General features: G+C 38.4%; 1 protein-coding gene, 1 long non-coding RNA gene and 1 other non-coding gene across 9 annotated transcripts; 2 read left to right on the forward strand and 1 right to left on the reverse strand.

Annotated features, from left to right (window-relative positions):
- The first annotated feature begins 77 nt into the window (after positions 1 to 77).
- LOC131013819 (small nucleolar RNA R71) lies at positions 78 to 184 on the forward strand. The gene has a single exon (XR_009097897.1). It is a non-coding gene; the product is annotated as a small nucleolar RNA R71 (small nucleolar RNA).
- A 7,232-nt stretch (positions 185 to 7,416) lies between these two features.
- On the reverse strand, positions 7,417 to 10,996 carry LOC131011203 (uncharacterized). 2 transcript variants are annotated; one of them, XR_009096785.1, is made up of 8 exons: positions 10,410 to 10,996; positions 9,777 to 9,940; positions 8,761 to 8,798; positions 8,377 to 8,441; positions 8,192 to 8,264; positions 7,962 to 8,004; positions 7,762 to 7,869; positions 7,417 to 7,632 (listed from the first exon to the last, which is right to left on the reverse strand). XR_009096785.1 is itself a non-coding variant. In XM_057938997.1 (7 exons), the coding sequence occupies exons 1-7, from the start codon at positions 10,494 to 10,496 to the stop codon at positions 7,860 to 7,862; spliced, it is 480 nt and encodes a 159-aa protein (XP_057794980.1). In that variant the 5' UTR covers positions 10,497 to 10,996; the 3' UTR covers positions 7,417 to 7,859. The 2 variants fall into 2 exon arrangements, 1 of the variants encoding a protein (XP_057794980.1); XM_057938997.1 differs by having other exon boundaries at positions 7,417 to 7,869.
- A 2,196-nt stretch (positions 10,997 to 13,192) lies between these two features.
- On the forward strand, positions 13,193 to 17,416 carry LOC131011204 (uncharacterized). 6 transcript variants are annotated; one of them, XR_009096787.1, is made up of 7 exons: positions 13,193 to 13,468; positions 14,839 to 14,987; positions 15,063 to 15,143; positions 15,985 to 16,056; positions 16,126 to 16,510; positions 16,876 to 17,025; positions 17,186 to 17,416. It is a non-coding gene; the product is annotated as an uncharacterized LOC131011204 (long non-coding RNA). The 6 variants fall into 6 exon arrangements; XR_009096786.1 differs by having other exon boundaries at positions 14,839 to 14,938; XR_009096789.1 differs by having other exon boundaries at positions 14,839 to 14,938; positions 16,136 to 16,510.
- Positions 17,417 to 21,550: the final 4,134 nt, after the last annotated feature.

Genomic DNA, 21,550 nt, shown 5'->3' on the forward strand with positions numbered 1-21,550 from the left:
TGGCCGATGCATTTATGTCTCTTTGCATCTCACCACTACACCCGGTGTAGAATACACAAATGATTGTGTTTTGATCTAAGCCATGGTTAGGGCACTTCCTTAGCATCTCTTTGAATCTCTCCCAAGCTTCGTAGAAGGATTCTCCATCAAATTGGTGAAATTGGACTATGTCCTTCTTCATCTTCATGGTTTTACCCGGAGGGTAGAACTTGTTGAGAAACTTTTGAGCCATGTTCTCCCATGTAGTGATAGAACCACCCTCTAAAGATTGGTACCATGTCTTGGCCATGCCCCTTAGTGAAAAGGGGAAGAGTCGAAGTCGAATGGCATCCTCCGGGACTCCATTTATCTTGATGGTGCCGTATATCTCCAAGAAGTTTCCAAGATGTCCATTCGGGTCATCTTGGGAAAGACCGGCGAATTGGTTTTGTTGTACCATATTTATGAGGGCCGGCTTGAGCTCAAAATTGTTGGCGTTGATTCTCGGGGCATGTACTCCTCCTTGTTGGACAATGGGTTGGAACATATTGCTAACAGGTGGTGGTGGTGGTACATTTCTTAGAGCTTCTTGCTCATTGATTTGCCCTTGCATGTCTTCCAATTGCCTTTGGAGTTGACGGATTAAGTCGTGATTTTCCGCCATGACTTCCTCCAACTCTCTATCTCTTCTTGTTCTTGCTTTGTTGTGTCGGCAAAAAGCTTCAACCTCAAGGTCTATAGGTATAAGAGGTGCACCCTTAGACCTTGTGTTCATATACTACCTATCAACCAACAAAAACAAAGAGTCAAATCACAATCTTAAAATAGAAAACAAAAATTAAAGCAAGTAAAATGTCTAAAGTAGTTAAGCACAATGAAGCAAAATATCACAAGTAATGAAACTAAACTAATCCCCGGCAACGGCGCCAAAAACTTGTTCGCTAATATTTTCACCACGCCGCAAGTATACGGGTAGTTGTAATATATGGAATCAAGGTCGAATCCCACAAGGATTAGTAGTTTAATCTAGTGATTATCCTAATTCATTTTACTAGACTATTTAGACTAAACGATGGAGTGATTGGTTTGATTATCTAACTAAATACTTAACAAGTGCAAAGACAAATGAAAACAAGTAAACAACGTGGACTAATGTAATGATTTAGGGACTAGGCATCGATGGTTAAGCAAAGGACTTCAATTATAGCTCAATACTAATCTTGACGATCCTAATTATCTAGAGTGATCTCCCAACTAGTTCTAGCCCCCTCCCGGACGACTAGAACGGTAGATTACGGGTCATAGTTGCCGTCCCCGGTCAACTTCTAACCTATAACTCCCAAAAGCACACAAAGATCAACATACTCTCACCCAACTCTCAACCTCCCGGTTGTCGAATTGATATGTTTCAAACACCTTATCTATTGCAATTATTCTCTCCCGATTCAAATTGCAAATTAGGAAGGGTTAATGGTGTTTTTTACCCTATTTGAAAAAGGAAACATAAAATATACCCACCCAAAATTAAACATATAAAATGTACCCATTTTGAGGTTGAAAGGACTAAGATACCCTTAAAACAAAAAGAAAATACCAAACAAATCCCCTCTCCAAAAAAAACACCAAAAATCGCAACCTCTTCCCCCCACCCCAAAAAAAAATTGCAGCCTCTCCCCATCTATCTTTCTCTCAGCGCGCCTCCGCCTCCGCCGCCGCCGCCGCCCTGGCATCGTCGCCGCAGCCACAGATCCCGTCGCCGTGGCCGCCCAGATCTGCCTCCGTCGCGCGCTGCCGTTTTTCTCTCCAGCGCGCTTCCGGCGCGCCTCCGGCGCCTCCACGCACGCCTTCGCCGCAGCCTCCCGTCTCAGCCGTCCAGCCTCTCCTCCTCCTCTGCCTCGCCGCGACTCCTCTCCAAATCACAGGCGCAACCTTCTTCTTCTTCTCTCTCCCATCTCTCTCTCAGCGCGCCTCCGCCGCCCTCCAGCGTGCCTCCGCCTCCGCCGCCCTAGCGCCGTCACCGCAGCCACAGATCCCGTCGCCGTGGCCACAGATCCACCGCAGCCTTCTTCTTCTTCTTCTTCTTCTTCTTCTTCTTCTTCTTCTCTCTCTCTCTACCGATTCCCCCACCTGCACGATTTCCGATCTGATGTCGTACGATTTCTGATCTGAAGTTTGATATTTGAAATTGTGCCAAGATCTGAGGTTTGATTTTTGAATTTGTGCCAAAAATGTTCAGTGCTCGACGGTTCACATTGCTCGACACTCAATGCTCGACACTTAATATCGAGCAATAGTTCAATTTGAACTATTGCTCGTCTTGCTCGACATTGAACTATTGCTCGACATGCTCGACAGTTCTTAATTGCTCAACATGCTCGACAGTTCTTAATTGCTCGACACTCGATGTTCGAGGAGTCGAGCAATAGTTCAATTTAAACTATTGCTCGACATGCTCGATGCTCGACAGTTCAATGCTCGACGCTTTAGTGTCGAGCAATGCGAGCAATGCGCGAATTACACATAGGGGTAAAAATGTCCTAAGTGGGTAGATTTTATTGTTTTAAAAAAAGTGGGTATATTTTATGTTTCATCTTTCAAAAAGGGTATATCACATTTTGCCTCAATTAGGAATGCATAGAATGTGGCCAACAAACCATACAAGAAATAAAGCAAGGGTTTGAAAAGATAATGTGCAAAGGAACAAACAAGATTTATATTGAGCACAAATAATCAATCCATTACAATAATCATCTAGCCTAATCCCCAAATCAAAGAGAAATTTAGCCTATCATGTTCAACAATAACATACCCAATAACAAAGGAAACATAAATGAAAGAGAGAGAAAGAATGAACAAATCCTATTGAATAGCTTGCTTCAATCCTCTCTCCTCTTCAATGCCTTCTTCAAATGGGTGGTTGAGTGTAGTTATGGAGCTAGGGTTGTGAATGGAAGATTGGGAGTGAAAGGGTTGGTGTGTGTAATGAATGTTGGAGAAGAAGAGTGAGGAAGAATGAGAGAAAAAGGGGGAAAAATGGGGTTTTAGAGTCAAAATTCGCGTCTGGGCCCACCAAAGGGCGGATCCCCGCCTTATCCCCGCGGTCGCGGCACGAACCGCGGTCTGGAACGTGGCTGGAAAGGGAGGAGGCTGCGGTCGGGGACCGCGGTCGCGGCTCTGACCGCGGTCGACGTTCAAAATCGTTCTGTACTCGGGCGCAGGAGCCCGCGGTCGCGGGAGGGACCGCGGTTCAGTGTTCTTCAGCCACGGCCGGCTGCCGCGGCCGTGGGGTCCTGCGCAGCTGGCTTCGTCGGCTCCGTTCTCCCTAGTCCGAGCTCTGATTCGGGCGCCGTTCGCACTCACGGATTTCTCTCGAGACGTACTTCACTCTTATGCTCCCACAATTCTCCAATCAACTGTTGATTTGCCCTGAAAATATTCAAAAACTATACCAAGCAATCAAGACTTGATAAAACTTAAAATTGGGATACAAACACATATTAGCAATCAATTTATGGGGAAAATGACAACAATTCATGCGATATTGAGGTATGAAATCCATGTTTGTCAGTCGACATCGTGGGTTTCTGTTAGTTTGTGGTCCCCAAACACTAAACAATGGCGAAAAGGTAAATTCGAATAGTATTAAATTGATTTCGTTTGTATAAAATTCTATGTAAGCCTGTCGTTTGTGCATTTATGTTGGAGTATCACTGTTGTAGGGTTTTGCATGTTCAAGTTTAGCCGATTTAACCAATTTACGTATTTGATAATGATTTGAATCTTGGTTGGTTGTGGTTATTGTTGATTTGAATTTTGTTGTCATATTTGTAGTGCCTCTGAATTTGGTTTCCATATTTTCCATGGGGGTAGGTTCATTAACTATGAAGCTAAACAACATTACATAGGTGGGGGTTTTGACACTAAGATTGGGTTAGATCCTGATAGGTTCGGGTACTTTGATCTTCTTGACTATGTGAAAGAATTAGGCTATGTGTCCTGGGCTGGGTTGTATTATAGAATACCTAGAACTCAAACACATAAGGTAATAGTTAATGATCAAAGTGTAATGGAAATGTTGAGTCTACTGGATATGCACGCAGTATTAACTGTATGTGTGGATGGGGGTAGGCTTGGTACAGATATGGGTGAGGGAGGGAAGGTTTCTGAGGGAAAAGCTTGTGATAGCAAAGTCTCTGAGGCGAGGGACAAAGAGTCTAAATTACAAAGTGAGGGTTTAGTTGAGAAATATATTAGTGAAGCTGACGGGGAGAGTGGGTCTGGTTCTGAGGGAGATGATGAGAGTGTGGAGGATGGTGGTCTTGATGCTTTCTTTGCGGGTGAGAGAGGTTCTCAGGATGAAGGGGAGGAAAATTCTGAGGATGAAAGGGAGGAATTGGTAAAGGAACCACCAGCAGGTGATGATGGTGAGGGTTTAGTTGAGACAGTTGTAGAGACTCATTTGGGTTTACATATTTACATGATGATGGGGACTGGGGTCACCTAGATAATGCCACATATTCCGAGATTGACGATTTCATCATGGTGAATCAAGGACCAACACCTAAGCTAAAACGATAATCATAAATTATACCTAGTTTGATTAGCTGAAGAAGACGAAGAAAACAATTGAAAGCTAGAACACAAGAGAGAATTTGCTGCTGTATTTGAAAGTGAGAGATAACGTAGAGTACAAGAGAGCACGTATGTCCTATTTATAGATTACAAATGAAGGGTAAAACGGTAAATTCGTCTGTGGTGCATGCGCCTTGCGTGTTTGAGGGTAGAATGGTAACTTTGCCTAAACGCGGGAGACTTCCCCGCGCTTTCTAGTGCCTCTGCTGTTGAAGAGCATTCCTCTGGCGAGAACAGCTTCTCTGACGGATGTAGCTCCTCTGGTGGAGATGACTTCTCTGGCGAGGGTGATTTCTTGGGCGAACCTGATTCCTCTGGCAAGAGCCATTACTCTGGTGGGTGAGATGTCTCTAGTGAATGAGATTCCTCTGGTGAGAATGGTTCCTCTGGCAAGTACGACTCCTCTGGTGAGGATGATTCTTCTGACGAGTGTGTTTCTTCTGTCATACTTGTTCCGCTGGTGGGGTCGATTCCTCTGATTTGCATCATTTCCCTACTCTGCATATATCACTCCTCATCACATCAATATGGAGTGTTTCTCAGATAGTAGTGAGGGTGAAGATTATGAACCTAGTGAAAGTGAGTTGTCATATGTTAGTCTACGAAATCTAGACTATATATCTGATGAAGAGAACTTGCAAATGCGAAAGAAATTAAGAAAGGTTGATAGTGTTTTTAAACTGATGAATGAAAAAGATGGCTTCGAGGCCGATGTTGAACACACATACCAGTCTGATTACGAGAATGATGAAAAGGAATTTGTCTCGGATGAAACTGATTCTGACTTCGATCATAGGTTGAGGGTCAAGAGGGTAGTATATGATCCTAGATGTGACCACAACAAAATGAAGCCAGTAATTGGCATGTATTTCCAGGATATGCTTCAATGTAGGGCTGCTTTGACAACATGGGCAATAGAAAACGGCAGATATATCCATTTTAAGGGAGTATCTAAGAAAAAATTGTTGGCAAAATGTACCCTACCTTGCCCTTGGAAGCTATATGCTAGTTATGTCCAGCCTAATGGAACATTTATGATTAGATCTTGTAGTGGGGAGCATAGTTGTCCTAAGGCCATGTCTAATAAATTGTTGACTTCTCAGTAGATAGCCGGTAGGTACTTGAATGTCTATAGGGTTAGATATAATCTGAAGGTTAAAGATTTGCATGCTGATATTCTCGAGAGGTTCAAAGTTAGAGTGCCTAAGGACCGACTCTATAAGGCTAGGAGAATGGCTCAGGAGATGGTGAGAGGGTCTGTGGACGAACACTATGCCATGATAAAGAATTATGTTGCTGAACTTCATCGCGTGGATCCTGAAGGAAGGTTTGAGCTTCTGCTACAACCCGATAACACTTTCAAAGAACTGTACATTGGTTTGAGTGCTTTGAGAAAGTGCTTCAAAGCCAGCTGCAGACCAGTCATTGGTATTGACGGTTGCTTTCTTAAAACGTACTTGGGAGGCCATCTTCTCTGTGCTACTGGGAAAGACGGAAACAATGGGATGTTTCCCTTAGCATGGGCTGCGGTGGAGGCTGAAAATGAAGCCTGTTGGACATGGTTCTTGGAAACTTTGTTTGCGGATTTAGAGCTTCGTGATGGAAGTGGATGGGCCTTCATCAGTGACCAACAAAAGGTAACGAAATTCATTTTCTTTACATAAATTTTTTATTCTTAATATTCATATCATAGCTGTCTTTGTAATTTCGTGTCTTGTATTTCGTAGGGATTACAAAATGCGGTTGGTAGGTTGGCACCTCAGGCGGAGCATAGGAATTGTGCTCGTCATATCTACATGAACTGGAAAAAGGTCCACAAGGGTCAAAGCCTTAAAAACCTATTTTTTCAAGCGGTGTATGCAACCTATGAAGTTGACTTCAAAATCGCGGTTCAAGATATGAAAATAGAGTCACCGGCAGCCTTTGATGATTTCATGGCACGCGACACAACTAAATTCTGTAAGGCCTTCATCTCAACTTACCACAAGAGTGATAGTGTGGATAATAACATAAGTGAATGCTTTAATGGATATATACTAAATGCTCGGGGTAAACATGTTATTCACATATTAGAAGAGATTAGGTCTTCTTTGATGGTTAGGCAGGTTCAAAAATTCAAAGCCATGAGTCTTGTCACTGGTAAGATAACACCAAATATTTGAAAGTTGTTGGAAAAGAATTTGAATGCTAGTGCATATTGTATGACACTCCCTGCAATGTATGATTCATTCCAAGTGCATTATGAAGGAGACACGTTCATTGTTCATGTTAAAACTGGAAACAATGGACATAATGGATGTTCTTGTAGAGAGTGGGATTTGACAGGTATCCCATGCAAGCACCACTACTAGAAAAACGCTCATAGATAACGGATAAAATCCGTTATCTATGAGCAAAAAGCTGTTGTGTATAGTGGTGTTATCTATGATACGTATCATAGACAACGGTTAAAAAACCGTTATGTATGTGAGAATAGATAACGGTACGAGACGCTCATACATAACGGTATGAAACCGTTATCTATAATGATTATACATAACAGTTTATACCGTTATGTATGAGGATTTTTCCGTTATGTTTTGTATTTTTTTTGTTTTTTTTCCTATCATAGTTAACAGTTTTTTGTACTTTTTATAACGGTTTTAACCGTTATCTTTGATAGAAATACATAACAGTTTTTTTGTATTTTTTATAGTGTTATGTATTCCAACTATAAGTAGTATATTTAATATTTTTTCTCGATTTTTATATTATTTATCTCAAAAAATAAATAAATAACTTTAAAACAACAAAATGATAAAATCAACAATAACAATTTTATATATCATCCAAAATATTCATACATTACCATCCAAATGAACCAAGTATCAAGTATACATCATCATTGCATATTCGATTCAAAATTAAAAGTATCAACTATCTTATAGCTAAAACGAAAATCTATCATACTATGTATTCTAGCACTAAGTCCTCAAGAACTAGTTGCTCTTTCCTGAAATCATTCTTCCTCATGAAAGTAATCTGCAATAGAGATTTAGTGAAAAATGAAGAATGACCGCTACCATCAGAATTATTAAAGTGACAAACTAAAAAAATAGGCATCAAATAGGCAATCGTCTGAGGTAGCACATTACATAACTTAAAGTGCACCTGAGCCCTTCTTTTCTCTTCCATCTCTTCCTTGAGGGCTTCGTTACTGCACCTTCCCAAGAAGTCGAACATAAGATCCGACATAATAGCAAGAGCAGCTAGCAGAGCCTGCAAATGTCCAAGAATCCCCCAGAAGTAAAGATAATGAATGTAATTCCTGACAAATAGTATGAAATGTCAAACCAAATTAATAAACAGACTTGATATTGTTTCCCGATTGGACAAAAATCTTTCCCAATAGTTCTGCACCAAAAATTTACATAATTGATTAAGATGAACAGTGCATAGTTTTCCAAGAAGAGCTGGAGCTCTTTCAATTGTCATATTGAAAGGAACTCAATGAAGAATTCTAATAGCATACAATAAAAATAGATGCATAAATTATGAAAGCGTAGATATGTCAAGGCAAGTGGAGATGGGTAAAACTCACGTATACGAGAAACATCTACTTTCTTAACTTCACCCGTTGATCCATAATCAATTCCTTCTACTACTCCTCTTCTCTGCAAAGCCAAGGACACCAAATTTCAGCATACCAATGATCAGGAAACAAATGAGTTGTAGGAATGACATGATATTGAACAAGATACGAAACCGAAGAAGACGTCTTCTAACCTTAGCTGCCAGGAAATTACCACTTGCAACACTAACACCATCTGTAAAATATTTAGGTTCACATCCTGAGACACCAAAAACAGTTTCACACTAAGCAACAATAAATCCTCTTAACAATCGAATAATCTCGCTATGAAAAAAAAGGGGATAAACAAAGTAGAAGAAATTAAAAGGAATGCCCAAGCTAAAACAACCACAAATCACCAGACTAATTCAAACACCGCCATCATCTAACCTCTCCAAGCAAAACAAGAGACGATTTGAAGTAGGTATTGCATTAAATTGAGATTTTAACTACAAATTGACCTTTAGAGGAATCAACGACGAGCGAGCGAGCGAGAGAAAGCAAAGTTATAAAAACTAGTACAAGAACAATGAACTTACCATTTCCAGTTTGTTGCTGATATAAATATAATATACCCCTGCAACCAAAAGGAAAATAAAAAACTTAAAGGGTGACAAGAAGGAAAAGAAAACGCATTATGTGAGAAATAGCTATCAATGTTCAGATTAGCCCCAACTGTATCTCAATAGCAAGACAACCAATATAAAGATACTAGAAAACTAAAGTTCGAAACTCTTTCCCGGGGGATCAGACATGCCAGCTACTAATGAAAAAAAGATATCACCATAGCCAAAAGGACATGTTGATCATACTACAAAGCATTAAAATGTTATAAACAACTGTTAAACACCAAGAGCAGCTCAACAGATACAAGTATGAGAATATGAAACACAGAGCAAAATCGGTCAATGATCACACTAGCGATAAAATCAAGTTGGTGACGCCAATAATCAGATATGGTAGGAGACAATCCTATGTCCGAATATATAAAGCATTTTCTTTCACAAATCTTAACCCTCCTACTATTGAGTCATTGCTCCACAGCATCATGGTTATGTTTCTAATGTTAATATGCATTTCAGAAAGTGGAAGTTCCTTAATCATGTCAAAATTCCAATGGACATTATCGTATAGAGTTAAATAGAAAGATTTTTATATTTGGAAACAATCAGATAACACTGTCCAGCAGTGCAATAATCACATAACCCGTGGAAAACCAGTTATTATGGCATCTCCTGCTTCAAAACAAGGAAAGAATTTTAAGAATTTAGTCAACCGAAGTACTTCAATTGATGAATGATCTCATGATCTCATCAGATTTATTTTTCCTTTAATAAGTATGTGTCATGAGATACTTTCTCTAGATAATAAGCTTCACATTTTCTAATTACATAAAATAGAACATGTATATCAATTAAAAAAAACAATAATAAATGACGTGACTAATTCTTCAATAGGCACAAAAACAAAATATAATCAAAATCATCTAAGGCATACAATAATAAGAAGATATGAAATCAGATTATGAATATTATGTGATATCGCAGGAGCATACTTGGATGCTTGCTCATAGCTGAAGAATTTTACAGCTGAATTTGGGACAATTCGAGCATAATTAGTGCCATTCCCTTTGAACAAGACCCTAAATCCCTCAGTTCTCCATATGTACTTCAACCCTTGAATAGTACCATTGTACTTTATATTCTGTGAATTTTGAACCTGACATAGGAAGAGAACAAAAATACATCATCCAGATATTCCTCTATTAATATTTATTAAACGCATAGCCACATTAACATAAATAATATGAAACATTGTAGCTAATAGCACTTAATTCATGTTGATTAGTGAGAATTATCAAAGTCAAACAAGGATATTCCCAAAGCAGTTAAACTCATCACCAATTGAAGATGTCACCCATACTTCTCTATGACAAAATTCATCACCAATTACCATTATCTTCACAACAAAATGCAACTATCAGCATCCACACTATGACTTCTCAAAGACTAATATCAGGAAACAAATGTAAAGACTCTATAAATGAAACCGTTTGGAAGTGATTTTCGACCAAATTACACAAACGAAATCCGTCCGCTACTATCCGATAATCATAGTTCAGAACTAATAAACTTTCAGAAGAAGCCTCAACTACACTGAAATCAAACAATCGGACCAAAAAACTTACCTCAATTTCACGAATTGATTGTGGATAACTGCAACGCAATGCGGTGAAGTGGAGACAACAAGTATTGACGGATAACAACGAAGGCATCGATTGTGAATCTAAGATTTGTAGACTGAATTGCAGCCGAGGGTAATAGAGGCATTCAAGGAAAATAGTGGAGTCACCGGACGGACCAACAGAAGCGCCGAGGCCAGAGGAGGTGGGTGGGGGCGACGCAGCCGCGCACTAAGGCGGGGCGGAGGATCTGATGCGGGGGCGGCGACCTAGGGTTTAAAATTTGGACGTGGGAGAGAGAGAGAGGCGACGGGAGAGGGGGAGATGTGACAGAACAGAATGAGGCGTCCGTGGATATTGACGGGGAGAGAAGGCAGCGCGGAAAGATCGGCGGAAAAGGGCGGCGCGGAGAAGTCGAAGTCCTAGGGTTCTAGATTTGGAGGTGGGGGTTCATTGGAAGACAAAGAAGGGAGAGAGAGCATAGAGCCGTTGAAAGCGGCGGCTCGCCGGATTTCATCAGAGGCCATAGAGAGAGGCGATGAGGGTGAAATGGCAGACGGAGAGATGCGCCGGAGAAGGAAGAACGAGAGAGAGAGACGGTAGATAGATTCTGATTTTAGGATCAACAATTCATTTGTTATTTTCTCATATAATATAATATTATTTTAAAAAATTAATATTAAAAAAATTATACATAACAGTTTTTAGAGACGCTCATACATAACGGTTCAAAAATCGTTGTAAATGACTCTTATACATAACGGTTCTTTAGCGTTATAAATAACTGTTATAAAAGATGGTCATAGATAACGGTGGCGTAACGGTTTTGTAATACCGTTATGTATGCAACTAATACATAACGCAAAAACATAACGCATTTGTTCAAACCGTTATCTATGCATTTAGACAACACTACATAGATAACGGATTTTCGAAAAACCGTTATCTATTCCTAAAAGTGCGCTCATACATAACGGTTTTTGAAAAAAACCGTTATCTATGTACTGTTATGTATGTAAACTTTTGTAGTAGTGCACGTTGTTTCGGCAATCAAGTACATGGACCGTGACCCCCTTGATTATGTTGCTGAATGTTTTTATGTTTCAACTTATTTGGCTGGTTATGAGCATGGCATCAAACCCATTCTTGGCAAGAAGATGTGGCCCCAAATTGGTGGCAATGTAGTCAGACCGCAGACCGAAAAAAAAATGAGTGAGAGCACCACAAGAGAAGGAAGAAAGAATGTCAAAGCATGGAGTTGTCATGACTTGCAGCAAGTGCAAGCAACAAGGGGCCACAACAAATGGAAGTGCACCAATGAGGAAGTGAAGGTACCAGAAACTGAGAAGGTAATGAAATCCTTTACTAAAGTCATTTCAGTGAAATCATTTCATATTGTTTAAAATACAATGTTTTGCTTGTTTTAAATGTGGACTAGAGGAGGGTTGGAAGGCCTTCAAAACCAGGAGGAGGCAAAAACAAGGGCAAAGACCAAGTTCCTGAACAAGGCACGTCTAGCAAACAATCAAGTGCAAAGAAGAAAGACAAATCAAGCCGATTCACAGGATGAGGGACTGCCCTAAGGGGTATGAGTGTTTATGTGAATGAAAAAACAGGCAACACATTCTACCATGTAAGTCTCTCATTATATTTGTGTTATGTAGCCAATGAGTTGGTATTAATACATGTTTTATATAGGGTTCTAGTACGAGCAAGAACACAATGCAATTGCGCAAGTACAAGAAGCCAAGACGTAATGAAGAAGAAGGTGGTTCCTCTTAAAGGAATGTTGTCGGTGGAGAGAATGATGTGCCAACAACACAGGAGAGTAGGCTTGATGGGGGGCCTACTCCGGATCTTTGAACAATCTGCAAACTTTATGTTTTTTTTGAAACAACATAACATGGTAAACTGGTATTCGTATCTCATGATTTTTGGAAGAAAACCTATTTTGGTGTTTGGTTTGAACATATGTTTTTATGAAACAATGTTAAGAAGCATATATGTACTGTATTTGAATATATTGAGCTTGCCTTTTTTTTTTTGTGTTCTAATGTGTTTGTTATGAAATCAGTAACGAATGTATACTCAAAGCTTAACAAGTATTAAACCAAAAGTAGCCTTCACATTAATTCATTCATAAAATAGATAGACCTACTACAACTTCACCTATGTCTATCTAATACAAAAGGAAGAGAATCTAGGTCCTCTTCAACCTAACCAACTCCATACATTACTTCAAGATCCACAGCATAGCAAACAATAGAGCCACCACGCAAACAACCCATTTTGTCATCCTCAGCTTTGCACACTGACCACCGACGATGCCTTCAAGAGCCTCATTTTTAGCCTTCAGTAAATCCATCTCCACAGCCACTGAATGCCTATCACGGTCTCTGCACTACTAAAAATCAAAATAGGGATAACGGTTCATACATAACGGTTTTGGTCAAAAACCGTTATGTATGAGCGCACTTTTGAATATAGATAACGGTTTTATGGACCTCTGTTATGTATGTACTGTTATCTAAATGTATTTATAACAGTATCAAATTAAACGTTACGTAATAGCGTTATCTATTTATGATATATATAACAGTGCTACTGGACCGTTAACCCAACCGTTATGTATAAGCGTAATTTATAACAGTAGTTGTAACCGTTATTTCCTACTGTTATCTATGATTTTATATTTTATTTTATTTTAATTTTTAAAAATAAAATTATTCTTCTAAAAAATAAATATAACACTCCCGCCACCTTTTCGCCCAAAATCTCAAACCTTTCTTTCTAAAATTAATTTCACCCAAATCACCTTCTTCCTTACACTCATTTCCACCAAATCACCAAATCTCTTCGATTTCCCTTACCCTCGTCGCCGCCCCAGCCTTCTCCACCAAATCTCTTCAATTTCCCTTACCCTCGTCGCCGCCCCAGCCTTCTCCGACCGTCGTCGGCTCGCCCCGCCCCGTCTCCTTCGATCGACAGCCCGTCGCCCTCACCTAGCCTTTCCCGGACGACTCCGCAGCAGCAGCAGTTTCCAACGCCCAAGTTCCCAACGAAAGGTAATGCTATTTGGGTGCCGTCTCCTTCGATCTATTTCCCTTTTAGAATATAATGTCTTCTTATTCAGGGGATTTTACAATATTGACTTAATTATTGCAATTAATATGTGAGATAATATATTTTAGAAGTGTAGTGGTCGAATGCGTTGGAGCATTTTCTAAAAGTGATTTGAACCTTAAATCAAATTTTGCAGAAAATTCTAATTTTGGCCCACGATGGATATCCAACTTTGAAGAGTTTAATCATTTTGTGTTAAAAACAAAAGGAGTTAACTGAATCATCTTTGCTGGTTATCGTGTTGCATTAATTGAAAATTTTTAAAATTGAATTTTAATGATTTTAATTACAGGTATTATAAACAATGTATAAGGAAATTTTCATTATACCTAAATGAATTATTGTACTAAATGGAAAGAATGACTCAAATTGATGAAGGATTATGTTTTGTGTTCAGTTTTGGTGTTTATGTTGTTAAATGCAGGTGATTAAGCTCAGCTTCCATCATAAAAACTAGTAGTTTGAAATTTAAATTTAAACTAGTAGTGGTGTTAGACTTGTTATCACTTTGATAATACCTGCTACAGGAGAGACTTTCATCTTTCATTTCATATGGGATTATATATTTAGGGTCCCTTTGTGGTAGTAGTCTCCTCGACCTATATTAATTAGTCTTGTAAATTTAAGAGCAGTTGATTAGAAATGGGTTTGATAGCTTCCTGTTGGCTGCTTGTCGAATCTTTCGTCGTCCCACATGGATTTGTCAAGTGGTTTTTGTTGAGTTTGTACATTCATCCATTCTTTCTTGTTTTCTGCCAACTCTTTTATGATGCTCTTGAACCAGCAACTGAGCATATTGCGGTACAAGATTGCCAGCTTTTTATTGGTCGAAGTAGATTCGAATCAATAGAAGAAATAGTTGGCAATTGCTATGTTAAAGATTCATGGCGGAATCAGTACTTGTTTTCTGATCATTACAATTACACTACGTCTGCACTGATCATATACGATGTTAACATGTCGGAAATCATGGAGGTACACCCTGATCAGCACACATAGTTTCATATATATATATTTATCAAATCTTTAAGTGGCTTCTCTCTCACATATACATTGCAGTAATTGTTTGCTGAGATTTAAGTGATTCTAATAGAATATCTACTTTTGTGATTGCTTAGTTATTGATTGTATATTTATTTATGTGAGGAGATCCGAAGTTTATTAGTTAATACTCCATTTTCCAGTTTATGGCTTGTTTCTTGTTTGAAACTGTACAAGTTAAATAAATACTACTATTTCACTGAAGCAGAGCTTCCTTATCTCATTTAGTTGCCCATTGTGACTTGCTCATTCCATTATTTGTCTCTTGCAGGAGGAAGCTTCAACGATCAAGTCGGCTAGCAAATCATGGTACAAGACCATGATCTCGGATAGTGACTACACAGAATTTGAGAACTTCACAAAGTGGTTGGGTGCGTCTCAGTGATTCAAATCTTGATTTAAGTTGGCTAGCAAATCATGGTACAAGACCATGTCTATCGTTGAGCATGTATTCATATTCCTATTTGTTCTTGAAAGTACAATTTCTGGTTTCAGGTCCGTGTAAACACCCGACTCCTTTATCAACAAACTAAATTTAACTTGCTTCGTGAAGAAAGTGAGGGCTATGCCAAACTGGTAACCTTTCTCTCCCAACTGACGTTTCTTTGTCCCTTTCCCGTTCCATTCTTTATGCTGCTGCTTTGTGAGGAATTTGAGTTTTCATGTTTTGTCAACTCCTTTGGTTTTCAGTTAGTAGTTTTCTGCTCTCAATTTGGTACCTTCTTTACTCTTATTGTTCCTACTGCGTGATTTGTGTGAAAGTTCATAAAGTTCATCTAGATCATGTTCATTTGTGTGCTAAAACAAATGATGGGAATTTATATCTTTTAATAGAAACATTAATGTCTCGATAAGGGTTCATAAATTATTTAACTGTAGTGAGGGTCTTTTCTCCCTGGTGAACACTATATATTATCAATCTTCGAAAGGTCAAATCCTTTTGTATCATACTCGTGGACTTTTTTCTTGGAGGGATACTCTAGGATTTTTCACAGGTTCTTTGGATCATAGTAGTCTGTATACCTACACATTTAATGGAAAGATATGTCACTGGTTCAGCCTATGTGGGTTTTGAAGTAGATGTCTCATCACTTGCTGTAAACTTTCAGTTGATTCATTTTTTTTTTCATTTCTTTTAAAAGAAAGAAATTGTTTAATTGGATCACATCTGTTTTTAATTTGTCCTTCTGGTGAGCAGTGATATGAAAGATGCTTGATTAACTATCACATATTATTTCCGCATCAAAGAAGTAAAATAAAATAATTTATTATTGCAAATATCCTGAACAGTCACTCCAGTTTCAGAAATCTTTGGGTGGTGGGTACCGTGGGTTGGAGTTATGCTCCCCAAACATTGGCGAATGATTAGTTTTGTTCCCCTTATTTGGTCGATTATTACATTTCCAGTGTCTTTCAGGTTACTCTCCTGTGTCAAGTTCCTGAAGTATCGACTGAAAATCAATCAGCTGCAACAGTTGGCATAATTAAGGTAATGACTATTCCATGTTTTATCTTTAAATTTATGTATCATCCATTTCTGATTTCTGAATTATTGCAGTCTTTAATAGGTCACTTTGATCTGGACCCCAATCGCGTTTCACCATATAACTTCATGAACTTGTCTTGCATCCTTATGCTTACTATATTCCTCATCCTTATAACTTCAGTAGATTTCTAATCTTAATTCTCTGACGCGACATAGGTATGTGGAAGCATTTTGCCATCTTCAGTTATATCTTTATATTGCATGTACCTCTGCTACAGTGGACTTGCCAGTGAACCTAGGGATTACGAATGCAATGGTCTTCGCAAGCATTCTAGAGCAGTTTCAACCAGTAGTTTTGCCCTTGGGCTGCTCACAATAGTTTTATCTGTTGTTTATTCTGTTGTCTGAGCAGGATCTTCTACAATGTTGCTTTCTCCTCCAAGCTCTCCACGAGCAGGTCAGTTATTTTTAATTTTGTTTTTCGTTCATTATGAAATTACGAGTGGTTTCTACTAGGTGTAGCATTCAAATAGTGTTTTCTGTCAAACTGGAGTTACTTTCCACTACAAACCTATGTTTCCAGAAAAAGAATTTAACTTCTACATATTCGAGTAGGCTTTTTATTTGGAAATGCCTTTTTCCCCTTTAAGCCAAAACACATGTTCTAATGCTTTTCTCTTTGCATATTATTTGATCTCTCCTATTTTTTCTTTTCTTAACTAGTTTAGGGGCAAGAAGGTAATGATGTTTACGAATTGAATGTATATTTCCTCATTGAAATTGCCTGAATTGAAGTTCAGTTTTGGTAAACATCGTGCATAGGTTCTGGGAGGCCTTTGCTACCATTAGACAAGGCAGACGAGCAGTACGAAGAGAAAGAGAAAGAGAAGTCGAAGCCAGTCACATACTCATACTCATTTTTCCACTTATTCTTGTCCTTGGCTAGCATGTATTCCGCCATGCTGCTCACAGGTACGCTAAGTGTGTTTTATTACATGTATTGGACTGATCAAGTATATATTTTGTTTGACTTGTGAATTATAATCAGGCTATTAATCCTCTTATATCATCCCTAAGTGTGTTCTTACACATATAGTCTGTTTTACTGAATTATTCTCTCTTTCATGGTCAGGTGTACGGCGCGCAATAGCAGTCAGGGGTACGTAGGAAGATGTGGCATTTTGTTTGATTTTTGGAATTGATTTTCAATCTGGAAATGATGAAAGAATTTGGTGACAATTGTGTTGAACACCATTTTATGTTAATGTTTGGATGTAAATTAAATGACTACTTTAGGTACTTTGAAGCTACAATGTTTGGAAGTTTAAGTTATTTTATATAATATATTTTTTCGATTGTATTATTTGAGAATATTGTATATTTGTATGATTTTAAATTAGAAAATTACAAAAATCAGGCAAAAAAATAAAAAAAAATCGAAAAATATGGCTGATTTTATAACTGAGAATACATAACGGTTCTCACTGCCGTTTCTAATACAAATAAACACTGTTATCTATTAGCTAATTACACAACGAATAATATAAATTACATAACGGTAAGAAACTGTTATAATTCATACTCAAAGATAACGGAAATAACCGTTATCTAAATACAAAAAAGCGTTGTCTATAATAGCAAAATTGTATGTACGAATTATATTTTATAACGCAAAAATATTTTTCATAACGGCGAAAAATCGTTATGTTTTCTACCATATGATAACGGCGGACAACCGTTATGTAAAACATAAAAAACCGTTATCTATACAACAAATACATATCGGAAAAAAGACATTTTATAACAGAAAATTTCGTTATGTATTAGTATCATAGACAACGGTTTTGGATATGTTATATATATCCCAGTTACCGTTATGTATATATTGTATAGGTAACGGTATATTACCGTTATGTATGAGCGCCCTCATACATAACACCACTATATAGAACGGTAGTTTTGGTACATACATAACGGAAATTTACCGTTACGTATGAGCGTTTTTTTTTAGTAGTGCTGGTATCCATCACTTCACACTTGAAAGCAGCATTCTTTATGGCTTCATCACGCTCCTCTACAACAATACTCAATTGAAGCCTCAGCTTCGCAATCTGGTTTTTGTAGTGCTCATTTAGCTCCGGATCAAGCCATTCCCAAAGCTCACATGCTCCACTTGACTAAATCAACACAATAAGTTCATATCCAATCGACAGACTAAATCAAAGCAATAAACTCAATTTTATCTCAATAACTTACCCCTCGAAGGCGACAACAGTAGAAAAGGCGATAAGGGTTTACAGGAGTGTTCGATGTCCGCAACGACGCAAATCCATGTCGGCGGAGTTTAGGTCGAGGAGCCAAGTTCCCGAGTGCCACGTTGTTGTGTGGTTATACCCTCGGTCCGACGACCCTGAGCTCGAGAATGACTCTCCCATTTCACTATTCCAGTTCCACGACTTGCCCATGGAGGAATTCTTTCTACTCGAGTGTGCAAATGAAGGTAGGAAAGAGTAATTTAGGGTTTTATGTGTAAAATAAGGTTATGTGAATTTCATCTCTAAACGACGACATTTTATGAAGACTAAACAGTTGCATTTAGTCAGAGCTCCGGCCTTAACACGTAGGATTTTCGGAATGTCCATGTCATCAATTGTTCACCGAAAAATGACTAGAGTGACCAATTCAGATCAATGTCAGAGTTTAGTAATTTTTGAAATACACTTTGAAGTTCGTTGCCCAGACCAGAATTTGGGTATAGTTTGGTAATTTACATGCCATTAACCCTTTAAAAATTCTTTTTTAAAACTGAAGTTAGTATCGACTGATACTGAAAGGAGTAGACTGAAGTTATCAGTCTAAGAGTTTTAAGTTTTAGAAGGGGTTTAGACTGATATTGGTAATGTTTCAGTATTTGATTTCAGTTTAGGGGAACCAGTCGATAAACTAATAATCCACGTAAGGCTTTAGTCTAGAATTTTGAATTCAGATAAGTGTTATAAATCTTACTGACTATCCAATGATTTGTCAGTTAGACTGATAACACCCGCAGCGGAAATAAACTTTAAGAAATAGCCTTTGAGATTAACACTTAGCCAATTTTTAGGTTTCTCTTTTCAGTTTATCAGTTTCAGTTAGATAAAGAGTTTGTGCACAACAAAAGAAAAGAAAGTACTAAAAGAGACACACAACACGAGAATTTTTACGTGGTTCGGAAAGCGAGTTCCTACGTCCATGATCACCTGATCAAACTGACAAACGCTCTGGGGCTGTGCTTACAGGTGCACAACAAACCTTAAACTGAAACAACAAGGTTTCAGTGCTAATACATTGGATTGGACTTCTCGTCTCCTTCTCAGCTCGCAGTTGCTAAGACAACACGTCTAGCTTGCGGAGGTTAAGAACTCTGAATTAGAATAACTGTTCTAAACTCGCTCTTAATCAACACTTTAAACACTCGAAGGAATGAGAGGTTTGAAATCTTTCAACTAAGATTACTGAGAACAGGCTCTCGAGTAATCTGGGTTCTAGGGTTAAGATGGATCAGTTTGTGCCTAGAAATATCTAAGAGATTTTATGTAATCAGATTAATTGATGGTTGCAACAAGGGTTACTCTCTTCTTCGATTCAAATATTTTGGATAAGTAAAAGCTGGCTTAGAAAATTTGACTGAGCTTCAGCGTATGAATTTAAATCGGCGAAGATTGAAGGTGATCCTCGAGCTCTATTTATAGGCGGAGTCTTGAATAGATCCGTTGGAGAGATGGTCTTCAAGAATTCTGTCGTTGTGAGATAAATTTGAATCTTCGGCTGATGCTTCAATCTTTAAGGCTCCTGATTGGTTGAAGAACGAGTGTCCTTAGCAGTAGGAGTATGGTGCTTCTGAGTTGATAGCACGAATTAGGAAACTCTGCTTAGGCGAGGACGATCTTCGTATCAATCGCATTTAATGCGATTGTACTTGACTGGTATACGTGGCTTATTTTGAACTTGAGTCTTCAGTCCGAGGAAGAATGTCTTTCTGAATCTCTACTGATACTTGATTTAAGTATCAGTCCGCTTCTTCCACGTGTCAAGTACTAGTGTTTAGTTATAATTGAAACTTCAATGATATTTCATTCTTCAAATACTTTAGTCTTTTGGCTTTAGCCTTTTCAATTCCGATATTCAGTCAAGCATCTTCAGTCCAGTGGTCTTCAGTCTTCATTCTTCAGTCTAGCTAGCAAACTGAACGCTAACACTTGAGTTCAAAAAGTTCTAGTCTAGAAAAGAAAAATCTAAAGGTATTGGTATCTTCAAAACAAGGACAATGATATTTCATTAATTTCCCAACAAATCACGACTGCATGCGGTGTATGAAAGTATCACCTATCCATATACATTAAATCTCACATACAAAACATGAGAATTAGCAGCAGCAAAGTAACAATGAAAGAACTGCAGAAAGTAAAGAACAATGCACCACGATACCCAATTCGGTGATAAAACACCTACGTCTGGGGGGCCACGCCCAGGGTAAATTATCCACTAGTGAAGATAAGATATACAAAGGACATACAAAGGACACCCATTCTGCCATGCTGCTCCAAGCTCACTGACCTGAAAATATTTTAAAATTAAAGGGGATGAACACAAAAACGTACTTAGTGCTGGAAAATAATAAAGAATAATGATTTATCCAAACATGTATAAAATTGTGGAAAACGATACTCCTTCACAACTTGGCTCACCGGCACAGAATAAACAACACACCTTACCTCACCGGAAAGTAATCCAGTCTCACCGGCATGGAAATATAATCTACATTGCCTCACCGGTAAGTAATCCAACCTCACTAAAATGGAAACATAATCAACATTGTCTTAGCGACATTCATTCCTACCTCACTGGCATGCAAATATAATCAACATTGCCTTACTGACATCCATTCACGTCTCACTGAAATTGAAATATAATCAACATTGCCTCACTAGCATCCATTCCTGTCTTACTAGCACGAAAATATAATCAAACATTGCCTCACCGACATTCATTCCTGCCCCACTGGCATAGAAATAATAATCAAAATGACCTTACCTACAATGATTCATGCCTCACCGGCATGGAATAGTGATAACCAATATATGTCAACAGTGCACAGGGCCATGTCGTTCTCGCCGTCCATAAACCAATGACTCACCGTCACGTTGCTATAAGCATCACTACGCATACTCACCGTATGCAATCAAACTCGTATCTTAACCACAATATACACGTTGGACATATAAAATATTTCATAAATAGTTTTTAAATCACGTGGTATTTGAAACACATTTATCGAGTTAGAAGGAATTTCACCCAATGTCAAGCACAACAAAAAAAAAACTCAATTAATTCTAAGACGAGGGTCCTAGATGCGCAGCACCCGAAGAAAATTACTTGAAAAGAATATACTATAAGAAACTAGGCGGATACCAACGAAATTTTTCATCGATATTTTCCATTTTTTTGCCGAGTTAAA

The sequence above is a fragment of the Salvia miltiorrhiza genome, chromosome 2 (assembly GCF_028751815.1).
Source record: "Salvia miltiorrhiza cultivar Shanhuang (shh) chromosome 2, IMPLAD_Smil_shh, whole genome shotgun sequence".
Classification (NCBI taxonomy): Eukaryota; Viridiplantae; Streptophyta; class Magnoliopsida; order Lamiales; family Lamiaceae; genus Salvia; species Salvia miltiorrhiza.